The sequence below is a fragment of the Buteo buteo genome, chromosome 1, assembly GCF_964188355.1.
Source record: "Buteo buteo chromosome 1, bButBut1.hap1.1, whole genome shotgun sequence".
Lineage (NCBI taxonomy): Eukaryota > Metazoa > Chordata > Aves > Accipitriformes > Accipitridae > Buteo > Buteo buteo.
Genome location: NC_134171.1, coordinates 12355659 through 12368736, shown reverse-complemented (window position 1 = coordinate 12368736; position 13078 = coordinate 12355659). Strand labels below are relative to the sequence as shown.

Below are 13078 nucleotides of genomic sequence, written 5' to 3'. Positions count from 1 at the left end.
ATTTATTTCGAACTTGTCTTGCAATAGATATTTTAAAATTATTTGCTTAAGTAAACATATTTTATACTGATTACATCTGACTTAAAAAAAAATCATCTGGTTTAGCTTTCATGGGAAAATATGGCCTCCAAAGCCATTTTGAGCTTTTCAGGCTCAAGAGTAAAGGTTTAATTTGACACTTAATATGAATTCATGAGAGCCCATTGTTCCTGAGTGATAACCTGGCTCCACTGGCATGTATTGGTACCGTATCTTTGACAAAGAAGGCATCTTATGATTTAAAAATGTCGTTGCAGAGACCTTTCTCATTGTCAGTCTCTGAATCTGTCCAATTTATTAACTATAGAAATCACGCATAGGTGACTGCGCTTGGGGAGGACCCTGGCCCTCTGAGTGACAGGCAGGGAAAGCTCAAACCCCTTCTCCCAAGACAAAGCAGTGATCTCTTTCTCAGTATAGGAACTTCCTACACAAAGCCACAAAAGATTTTCAGAAGCTCATTTAAAGCTTGAATGAGCAAAAAATAATTATTTTCATAATAATAATAAAAAACCTTAAATTTTGCTACATTTTTACAATACCAAAACCCAATGCTTTTTTTCCTCAAAAAGCTATACTTCTTGAAAACATTGGAGCTGTTGCAAGAGCTGCACAGACCATTTTTGGTTAGCTGTTGGATAGGCAATTTGTACTGCACAGAGCAGAGTGCTGCAGCAGCGCTGAGGACATGGAAGTTGAGCGTACAGTAGCGCTGCCATGTACTTGAAAGAGTTTTTATTAATACAGAGTTTTGCAGCCTGAAGGAACTAACTAAAGTGCTGTCAGACTGTCTCCAAATGCTTTGCAGATAACATACTGTACGGCCATTCACCCTCAGCACACACAACTTTGTTAACATGCAACTGTACAAAATCTTTTTTTTTTTTTTTTTAAAGTAACAGGAATGCATCTGGGATATGGAAAAATCTAGCACTGCTCTGTCTGCCTGTGTAGGGAATGCTTTATGTACAGTTTAAAAAAAACCCACAATTTTTATGAAAGAAAGTCTAATAAATGCCAGTGAATTCAGCATTACTAAACTCCAGTTCAGAACAACACAGGAAATAATGGTGCAGTTACTATGATCTAATTACAGCGGAATTCCCTTGGAAAAGAATTTGACTTACAAATTTCTTTTCATTCCAATCCAATCAGTGTTTTTGAAACTCTAGGTGAGTTACTGGGACACTTAGATGGTGCTAGATTTTAAAAATTAAAACAAGATACTGGTGTTAGAAGAAGCCTAACAAATACATGGTTGTGATTAGTTTCTATTAAAAAGACAATAGAGAGTGTGTTTTCTAAGCTAAGATACAAACTCACAGTGAAAACCAAACACATACACACAAGCCACAAACCCCCAAAAGGTATATTCATATATTTTGCAAAATAGGAAATTACAGATTAATTTTCCATTTAGTAAATTAGCCCACAGCAGAACTCATACCTCTTAAGCTGCATTTTATGTCTCTCTCTTCTGCAGAAAAACTATCTGCATTAGGAAATTCCTACATGTTTAATTCTATTGTATTTGGAAAAATACAATTTATTCTTAGAAAAATAAGTACCATATAAGGTTAGAACAGAGCACAGCATGGAAGAATGCCTGATGAGTCTTATGTATTCAGACTTTTACATGCATTTAAAAGGCTGGATTTCAAGGTCTTAAAACAAGCTACTGAAACTGCAGTGATAGTTTCCCACACTACTTCACTGACGCCCACATTTGAGACTGGCAAAGTCCAACATAAATACTAGTAATCTGGTTAGGATCTGAAACTGCAGCCCTCGTGTTGGGATTTTCCGCATTTGCAGACACTGAACAGAAAGGAGTGGAAGATGACAAAAATCCCCTTTCTCAGAAGTCTGCATTCCCAGAACAAACCATAACGGATGATACGCTGCTAAACCAGGATTAGCAAACTTGAATTGACTTCAGGAAGACGAAGGATTTTCCTCCATCCAGAGCGATTCAAACAGGTATCTCCTCAGAGATCCTTCTTTTTAAAAAGGTGATTGTGATGTTGGTATCCCAATTTTTGCAGGGTAGCCTATGGCAGCTATACATATACACCCCTCCAAAAAGCAACCTGGGTGCCAGCCCCCTCCACCTTATGGAATTTGAACCTTCAGCTCACTACCAGTGTGCCATAACCACCAAAGCTTTCTGGAAAATGAGCTAGAGATGAAGATGGAAGGGAATTTGCTACTTCTCCTCTCGGTGCCAGATTATTGTGCAATTAGCAGTGAAAACCACACGCAGCAGCAGCAGCAGCAGCAGCAGCAGCTGTGCAATACCGAGCTGCTGGTTGCTCAAGTTGTTGCTTTGAGGCCTGAACATGACGTCTGTATTTCTGCAGCACCAAATTAGATGGGATTTCAGTGGTCTGGATTTGCCTGAAAGTTGCTGCCTGTATCTTGGTTTTTAACAGCAACGGAGCAGGCAATGGAAGCACTTTGTTGGTGGAAAAGTTCCTGGTCAGAAATCCCTCCCTTACCTTTAGCCACTGTTCCGCCTGCTCTTTGCTCTGCACTGCCAGAACCAGGGCATCCGCTCCTTGGTGCGAGATTTTCAGCTCATGCTTCTTCTTTTTGCTGTCTTTGGGAATGTACGTGATACTGCAGTCATTCAGGAGCAGCTCCATCTGGGGCTGCTGGTCCTTGGAACTTTTGTAACACTAAATAAATGGAAGGAAAGTTCAAAAGTTAGATATCACCTTTCTGAACATTGGGGGGCAGCTGCTGTTATATAGAAATGCTATTTTTAAATTTTTAATATTTTTCAAGCACCCCTTTACCACATACCACAGAGTTCAGCCAATGCCAACTTTGCATTTCTCCCTCTCATCCCCTCTGTAAAGCAAAATTACTTCCAGACTGACATTAATAGACATCTTTTATTGCAGGACAGGTACAACATATGGAGAGCATTAAGCTTCTTCATCCTTATGACTCAACCTTGACCTTGACCAGGTAGGAAGAGAGTGATTTAGGATATCTGTTCACATGTAGCAGCAGAATAAACTTGTACAGTTAATGACTTTAAAGCCCAGATATTTACCCTGCCCTCCAGCAACAGCCTAGCATATCAAGACAAATCTATACATCAGTGCCTACAGCCTGCAGTTACAAAGACACTGGCACACACCTTACCTCAAGAAAAAGAACAGCTGAGTAAGTAAAAAAAAATTGTCACAGTCCGGAAAGGGGGCAAAGTCCCACTTTTTCAGCTAATGCAGTTTAATAAACACTGCACAAAACTGCATTAATCTCCGTGTTAGTTTACTTTGTAAGCTCCTGGCTAAAACTATATGACAGATGCGATGTTTTTTCCCCTCATTATTAAATGCTGTCAATGAAGAGCCATTTCATGCTGGATCACTGATGACCTGCTCTATGTTTGAACTGGTGATCTAAAGATGAAGGGTTCCACATTACATCACTTGTCCTATAGTCCCAGTCCCTATTCCCACCTTCCAACACATCGGTACAGCTGAGGTTCCTAAAGCTGTCCTAGTGCCATACTACAGAACAATGTTTAACTGTGCATATGAATGTCCAGTTATTTTATATACTTATGTAAATTGGGCTTTCACTCATACAAATAAGCATGAAGGCTAAAAAGGCATCTGATGATGAAGAATGTATCTGCTAATAAAGATGACTAATTAGTATATGCATACACAGAATAGCTGAGTATAAATATGAACAGAGAAAAGCACGTGAACTTTTGCATGTCTGCAGCAGTATTCATGTCGTGATCCAACTGTCAGGAAGACAGTAGCTGTTAAAAATATGTTATAAACACCACAGCTTAGGCTGAGCAAATATGGCCACTCTAAACCAGCCTCTGCAAATCACTCATGATCCTCCCTCCCTCTCCAAAGCCCATTAACTCAAAGTTTCTCTAGCTTTGTCACACATTTTAAGTTTGTAACATTAAAAAAATATTAAGTTTTCATGCTATGAAATCTTGAAAACATACAACATTAGTCTCTTCAAGAAGCCATAAGCAGCATATAATTCCCTTTATATTAATTTAAATATTTTATATATAATTATACATTACTAAAACTGAAGTATTTGCATATTTAAGGACTTTAAGTGAAAAACAATTCCCTATTAAAAGTTTTTTCTAATGTCTAAGTAAAATATTTTGGGTTTATGATGACAGCTGCATTTATAATACAAGCAATTACAAATCCCTAAGAACATAGATTTGTTTTACTTGCATATCTCATATGTTAAATGTCTAAGTCCTCCTTCAAACAATAAACCAATCTTGTGTAACTTGGTCATTAGACTCCTATTGTGATTTTTTATTTTCTTAATCCCCATTACAGAATTACTGAAAGGCAATCCCTATAAGGAAAAAAAGCGCAGCTTTTCAGACCACACATGTGGCTAAAGGAAATGAAAATAGAAAAAATAACATATTTCTATACAGAACAACAAACATAATTGTAGAAGACATATTGTGTGACTTCAGAGAAAAATCTGTTTCTTTCCCTCCTTCTTTCTTTTCTTCAAGCTGTTACCAGACGGTCCTGAAATCTGATATCATCCTGATATATGGTGATAAAAATGTGGACTAAGGATAATGGCACTGTAACAATATAATAGAAACTGAATCAGAATCAACATTCTTTTCAATATTTAAATAGAGGAGGATACAAAAATTAAATCCTCAGTAACCACTGAAAACTAGCAAATTCATTCCAACTATATTTTCAGAAACCTCTTACCTCTATTTCATGTACTTCTATTTCATAGCCTGTTATTTCCTATACTGCCATAAGCACAAATGTACTTGGAAAGTGAACACACCTAAACTACATGTACCAGTGTAGAATAATGAGGTTCTACAGAAGATGTTCTATCACCTGTTAATCAGCTTTTAACGTTTGGGATATTGCAGTAATTATTAGTCACGTAATTAGTTACAACTGTTGGAAGCACCAGACAGGAAGGCAGGGAGTGCCCAACTTATTTATTACTGTAAGCTTTAGTTCGCTTATAATGACACAGAAATAAGCATTTCCCTCAATTAGGCTCTCTTTTCAGAAACTAAAAAGACATCTATGAGCAGATAATTTACTAACTTATCAGATCTTTTACTGGTGCCTCCAATCAGAAAGAAACATAACATATTTGCTTAAGGAACAAATACATCCACTTGTTTCTTTCCTTTCTATAATGCAGCTGTGCATCATGTGAATACTGCATCTGTAATTACCGCAGAACAGATGGCAAAGGTTTAGTTTAAAGTGTATACATTACCACGGCATATGGTGCCAAGTGAATTCTCAGTCTAACAAGGGACTTTTCTCTCCAGCGGTCTGATCCAACAGTTCATACACAAAGCTCCCTATGAGATTTTTTTGTCCGCAGGGAATGAAAGATTGGATTTACAGTTTCAGCAATTTTTTTTTCCAAATGAAATACATTAGAAGATAATAGGCCAGACTTTCTTTCCAATATCAGGAAACTGCCTGGGTTTAAGTTTAAGTGCAATAAAAATCAAAGTTTGAAGTGGCTAAATGATACACTTATAATTTCAGTGCTTCTCTGCTTCTTGGGTAAATCATGACTGAACTCTTTGGTAAGGTTACTGTAGACTTGGCAACTGTCTGTAGAACATATTCCAAAAACCAGATTCCTGTAAAAATAAATGTATCATCTAAAAGGTACAAAGAAAATATAGCTAGATAAAAATAAAAATTACCAGTAGTTTGTTTTCTTTGATAACACACAGTAGTTTGGTCCATTGCCCAAATCGTTTTTTCCTAAGAAGGAAGGCACAGATTTTGGCATCCTTCACCAGATCCATAGAGGCTTCCTCGGAAGGCCACTGATGTCTCATTTTCTTCCCCTTTCCATCCTCCTCCTCTTCATCATAGGATTCATAAGAGCTGCTCATAGCATCTGAGTCATAATCTTTAAGAAAAGCGTAAAAGTGTCAAAACATTTAGCCTGAAACACACTGAAATAACTGAAAATCTCAACAGGGTTCATTTTTAAGTTAAGGCTTTTGAAAGTCAGCCATGAACAAATTACTGTTTCATTGCTTAGTAGTATCAATACATTAAGTTAATTGAAGAAGAGATGCTGTTGCATTATAAAACTTTATAGAAGACCCATACTGACACCTTGGGAATTTTAATGGAAAGAATAAGCTGGAAATACATAGCTAAAAGTAGTGTTTTATTATCTTCAAAATATTATTTAGCAGATACCTTCATCTTTTGTAATTCTTTTACAGAGAAACATCTTCACCTTGTCCTATTGCATAATGCAAAATGTAGGCACAGAAATGTCAATATTAGTACAGCATATCAAGAAACAAACACTGACTATGACTAAGTACACAAAAGTACATTATGGGGCACTACCTACCTATCATAACACTTCATATAATTCTCAAATACAGCACCTGCACTGATACAATTAACACTGAATAGACAATGCTGTTCCTTGAACTACAGATTCTGCTGGAGTTAAAGGCATTCTGCAAAAAAAATGTTTTGTTATGTGCTTTTAGCCTGAACAGCTTAATTTTGCTCCAAGTTTGGTGATGGAATGGCAAGATTCCTTTTTAATTAAACAATCTTTGTTCAGGCCTTTCCTTTTCAACAATGCAGTCCACTCTAGTAGTCCCCTCAACTACAAAAATAATTTATTTGTTTAGGTGGGTATGTGTATATATATATAAAGCCCTTCAGATAACAACACCTGAAGGCATGCCTGTTATCCAGTGGCATATGCCCCATGGAGGAAAATTGATGGGAATATTTTTAACAGCTGAAATTTCATCTAAACATTTCAAGTAGGCTTTGATACATTTTTAGGCCAAAAGGTGGAAGAAAATCTCTCATTTGCCTTAGCTAGGTATTTAGGACACAGTTGGGATGTAGGAAGGAGACCTGGGACAACTGGGAAGAGGACAAGGGAATGGATTGCTGGAAAGCTCATTCTACATCAGTTTCTCCCTACGTGCATAGTCAGAATGGGATATACCCAGACCTCACATCTCTGAATCAAGAGTAGATACTCTGATTTGATTTGTGTTTTCACAGAAGTGTACAAAACAGTGTATCTTCATTCCAAAGTGAAATGAAGATAAAATTTGAAGCTCTGGAAACTTTTTTTTTTTTTTTTTAATTGAATTCCCATCTTCTGGTCAATTCTGCTACGGAGTGTTTGGTTTGGGGCAGCTCCATATGGGCAAGTGGTAAAAGCCTCAGATGATTATCAATGGGAAAACACTACAATTTTTCACTTGCTTTACAAAAATCAAGAGACAGATGGAAGAACTTAGGGTAGATGTTTAAACTGACAGATTTGGAAACATTTATTCCAGAGTATTTATTTTTGCATATTTGTTTAAAAGAATGTGTAAGATCTGGTAGAAGTTGCCGCTTCATCCATCTCTTCCTCCTTCCTCCCCGTGAAGCAGGAAAAAAGCCTAAACAAAAACCCACCAAAACCAGAACCAAAACAAAACATTCCCCAGCCCTGACCTCCTTTTGGAGTGGCTGTCCGCAAACTTTCACATAGAAATGTCAGGAAGTGCTTGAGAGATCATCGACCAGTCTCAAACACACAGTAGCATGCCAGCCTGTTCGAAGCAAAGGCAGAATGAGTCATGTGGTGTTACCGAGTACGAAGATGTGAGGTGTAGTCCTGAAATCAGCATCTTCAAGAAGGCCTTATCCCAAAGGCACAGGTTAAGGCACAACCTGCCATAACCTAAAGTTGCTATCTCTCTGGGAACTTCATCTTTAACTCCTGCCTTTCCCTTTTCAAAACAGTAATACTTAGGTGCCCATAACCTCCTCATCCCTTCTTTGAATTTAGTAGTGATCTTTGTTGCAACTATGCCACTGTCATAATGTTCACCTTGATGTTTGCTGCCTTTCTACAAAACTCCTTTACCGCATTTGTGATTTTGTTCTAGTTTTGGCAATAATATTATCCTGAAACTTACATTTTTTTGAGGTAAGAAGCAGAAGCAAGAAGTCACTGCTCATATATTGAGATATGGAAATACTACTCTGGTAGCATTTTTCTGTTTAATTACTAATGAGATTTTTCCTCCAAAATTAAGAAACCACTTTTTCAATGTAAGAGTGTCTGGGGGTTAATTTTCATCAGATCAACTTGAAGCATGACTGTACAGGAGGGACACTCCTTAAACACAGTCCTCCCAAGAGAGTGGAGCTGGGACATTTTTCTACACTCTGAGTCCATACTGAAGAAGGGATGTTTGCATGACAGAGTCAAAGACTTTTCTGTCAGAGGAAGGTCTATCAAATATGCCTTCCCCATCTGCATTTTTAAGTGCATCAGTCAAAAGGATGCAAAAACTAAATGCGTTTTAACACATTGTTTTTCCTTCCTCTTTAGGACATCATTTAACTTTTTCATATTGCAGAAAAGAAGGTTTCACCTTGGATAAAATTATTGCTCATCTCTTTGCCATATATCAAAAAGCTGGTTTTCTTCTTACCATAAACCCCATGCAGCAATCTCACCTTCCTTTCAGCAAAGTTACTGGGTTAAATCATTGCTTTTTCCTCACAACAGTGAATCTTATGATTTTTTTTTTTTTCTTACAGCAAGTTTTACCGATTTCTAAAAAAAATTACTGTAGGAAGTGCTGATTAAGACTTCAAAGTAGAGACTGAAATTCTGCATGTTAAATATCCTACAGGTACTTCCTATGAGGCTCACAAGCAGTCCAAGTGCAGATTCCACGTTAGCCGTAAGTTGTATGATCAGCAGAGAGACTCTGCACAGCAGTTGCAGGTTCATCCAAATCTCAGTTTACAGGAGGCTGAAAGCCAACAGGAGCTTCTGAGGCTCCCACCCTCACACAGGCTAACTGGATCTCTGGGGACCTGTTGCCATATCCTGCCCACGAACTAGTCCTCATGGTTTTCTTCTCCTTGGTTTGTGGGACTCTTGGCCAGAAGAAGAGTTTGCTCTGTGACTCACACCAGGAAGGATGACCAGCTTGGAGTACGACTCATATCATCTGGGCTGAAACTTTGCCGCTCTTTGCCACATCTCGCTTCTATTCTTTGTTTCTCCAAATTGCTGTATCACATCCAGAACAAGGCTTTCAGGCTCTGAGACACAAACTAGCATGTGCAGAAAAAGTGGAAAATACCTCTCCAAAATAAAGTGGGTTTATTAAGTCTACTAAAGTCTCAGAGACTTAGGACGCACTGATACAACATGTTCCGAAGCTGCTAATCTACCTGTTTTTGCATCTTCTGCATTTTCTGATTATTCTAGCTTCTTTTGACATTGGCTTTTCACCCTTATCTTCACCCAAATTTTCCACTGTTAAGGGGTGAAAATCACAATGGACTTTCACAGTATTTGTAATAATGTATTCCAAAGATTAGCCTGTAATAATTTAGGCATATTATACAGATCAGTAGCTTTTAATAAAGAGAAAGAGAGTTCTCAGACAAGGCATATACCGTCTTATTGTCATCTACATGCAAGTGTTTGTTTACAAACAGATAACAGGGACTTGGGAAAGTTACGGATATTTCATTTTCATGACCTATATTCTGCAATTTCCTTCAGTTCCTCTTTGCCTTTGCAGGCAGGACACACGATATGTGAGCCTCCTTGCTATTAATGATATCACAGAAATATTGCATAGGAATATTTACTTAAGATAATGATACCTAGCCCAACAGTTGTTTAGCAGTTTATTCTTGCACTTCTTATACTTTCAGCACTTCTTTGTTATGGTCTTCTCCATCTCAAACAGTTTGAACAGCTAAGGTTACATCTTCGGTTAATACACTGCTTTAGTGGCTTATTTTAATTACCACACAACTGCATTTAGTGGAAGTTTTGCATGAGTGGAGATATATTACTAATGTCATATTGAATTTAAAAGCAACTTTATTACCAATGAAGAGCGGAATCTTTTAAGACAAATTAAAAGAGATGATAAGGAGTTCAGGGCATAAGAAAATACAGCAAAATCACAGCAAGTGAGATGATAAGTTACACTAACGGAGCTTTAAATGTCTGGATATATATATATAATTAAATCATGGAATTATTAATGAACTTTTAAGGCTTATATCCTAAATATTTTTGTGGATTTGGGTGGCTAAGTACAGTAAGAAATAAGTTTCATATTTTGTCTTCTTTTTCCCTAGGCGATCCTTTAGCAGTGCTATTAATATTTGTATTATTAATATTTTTCTGCCTGAGCATGGCTCTTGTTTAATGACAAAACACAAATCGCGGTTCACTGGATTACAGGGTGTAGCAGGACCACCCTGCAGCATTTCAAGGGAGGAAGTGAAGAGAGGGGTGATTCTGCTACTCTGCTAAGACTATGTTCCTTCATTTGCTTTACAGTATATGAAACTCTTACCTTGAATTTCTTAGGTAAATTAAGAGCTGCCAGATAACCTCAGTTTGTGCAGTGTACAAATGCATAATTAATGTTCTAAGGTAACTCCTGTGCATGTTTTAAGAACAGAGATATCATTTTATTCATTTGTTCTGGTTCAAATAATAAAAATGGCTATAAAATGGGGGAAGACATGCCTTTAATCTTTGGGCCATAGAAAATAATGATTAGTGATAAATCAGCCACACACAAGTAATAAATTACCCCAGCCAATAAAAAAGCAGCAAAAAGGAAAACCTTTGCAATTTTTTGGTACATAATGTCCTGTTGACTGACCCTGTGTAAATGCTCACAGCAGTCATTTCAGCGTTTCATCAGCGTGCTCTCAGCATAGCTCCACTTAAGTCAATAGGTCTTTGGATAAGTATTTGGACATGAGAAAGAGCATTTGTGTGTTGTTGCAGAAGGACGTTCTGGTGGTCAGTTAGGAGGCAGCCCTCTGCCTTTCGCACTAAACAAGTAGTCACAAAAATACTGTCATGTGCATCAAACATGGCTTTTGGGAGCCAGTATGACTGATTTATCCCTTTCCATAACGTGTCACCAAAATGCTGCAAATCACACCATTTCAATAATTCCTTTTTTCTTTTGTCTACTTTAGCAAGTAATTCAGTGCAGCAGAAGCATACCAGTGGATCTGCAGATCAGCACCAGTTTCTAAGACCTCTACATTTACAGTATCGCCAGTTTAGAGAGGTTTACTCTGGATGATACTCAACTCTGGACTCCTGGTCCAATGCCCCACCACGTTCATGGTTCAGAGCTGTCCAAAAGACTAGTGGCCGATTTGGACCGTCTACCTTCAATAGCAGCTGAAACACATTTATGCACACCTAACTTAAGCTCCTGGTTTAGTTTCCTGTAAAGGGAGCCTGGTTTGTGCACACCAAAACAGTTCTGCAAACCAAACCAATGCATGGCAAGTGAGGATAACCAGAGCCAGACCCAAACGGTCAAAGCCATGCTTACAACACAGCACTAATAGAGATGTAGCTGTCAAATACTAAAAAAGTTGGACACTGGAATTACCAATTGCTCAGAAACTGATCTGGAAATGTATTACTTACTGGAAGTGATATACTCAGGAGCCTTCCCAGGACTAAGTGGCACTGCCTCTTCGTAATAGCCTTCAGGAAGAGAAGATGTTGGTAATGGTGGAGGCCCATTATCTGGTGGCTAAATAGAGAAAAAAAAAGAAAAAATGATTACATACCAACAAGGTGTTACATTAAACACGGTCAGAACATCTGCTCATCATCAGTGCTAATGTTACCAGCCTTATAAACCCAATGCCTGCTCCTGTGACTATTTCTTATGTTAACCATCTCTGAAGGTAAGGCTCTGGAGGGGTGAATTAGATGTTGTCCTTTGAATAAGGTGTGTTCTGCAGGTTAGCATCTTTTAGAAGGGAAACAAGCCTAAATCTCAAGTTCCTCATATGTTGTTATAACTAAACAATAATAAGTAGAGGTTGAGATTTGAAGCAATACAGTCACTTAATTATGCTTCATAACATAATGATGAATTTTTAAATGTACCATTATTGTCAACAATTTTACCTCCACTCATGATAAGGAAGTAGAACCTTGCATGTCCTTCAGCTGAGTCCTTTGGGGATATAAACACAGTAGGATCCTACTTGCCATTGTTAAGGATGCAAAATCAAGATAACAGCTACATTAAAAGTTCTTTCTACAACAGCATTAAGTGATAAAAATGTTGAAAAGATATAGTTCTCTATTTAAGAACTAGAAATCTAAAGAGTCTATGTAGGAAAGAGATTTCTGTGTGTGGACCATTTTACAGAGTTAAGGTTTATTTGTTAGTATTTTACACCTAAATTAATTCCTATTACAGCAGGAAACAACAGTTTGGTTGGACAGGGTAGAAAAGTTAAATAGCCTGGGATGGCAGAGATCAAGGACATATAATTTAGACCATATTTTCACGATGCATTTTGTTTTTCAAATCAATTCTTAATCAGACATTAATTTTTAAAATGCTATTTCTACATAGTGAAAACTGAGCTACAACCAATGAAAAGTTTGGAACATCAAGAAACTATTATATGATAAAATAAATATTTCAAATACCAGGTCAAATTCTAAAATGCTTCTTTTCTAAATATAAACCTGTTTTAAATTTAAAACTGATCAACTGCTGGTATGTTGATATAGTAACAAAGTAAATTTAGTACTCTGTGACTTCTTCCATATGACTTTACTGTTCTATTTCTTTAACAAGTACCAAAACAACTGTATTTTATAGAATTCATTCATACTGGCCGCAGGTTTTTAGTTCCATATTTTCATATTAGAGAAAATACTGAAGTCTTTTTCCAACACTAGTGGTTTATTGTATGATTACAAAAATGTAACTTGTAAGCAGAGTCTCATTTCTGCCGTAACATTTTTCCAATACCTCTTTCTCTTTTTTCAGGTAATGAAACAGATGTAACTGTGTTTGTCTGCCTTGGACTGACCCAGTCCAAACTTGGGGAACAGAGATACTGAAGTAAGAAACTAGTCAGGGTGGGCTTTGCTCACGGTCAGATACAGATACTTCTGGACTGCAACTCAGGTGGGCTGA

General features: G+C 37.4%; 1 protein-coding gene across 2 annotated transcripts in view; it reads right to left on the bottom strand.

Annotated features, from left to right (window-relative positions):
- AFAP1 (actin filament associated protein 1) overlaps positions 1-13078 on the bottom strand; it is a 120400-nt gene that overhangs the window by 36075 nt on the left and 71247 nt on the right. For both annotated transcript variants that reach the window (XM_075022578.1, XM_075022573.1), the window contains exons 4-6: positions 11557-11665; positions 5765-5976; positions 2538-2717 (exon numbers count right to left, since the gene is read on the bottom strand). In XM_075022578.1, the coding sequence (XP_074878679.1) occupies positions 2538-2717; positions 5765-5976; positions 11557-11665 (501 nt within the window). The remainder of the gene's footprint in view (positions 1-2537; positions 2718-5764; positions 5977-11556; positions 11666-13078) is intronic.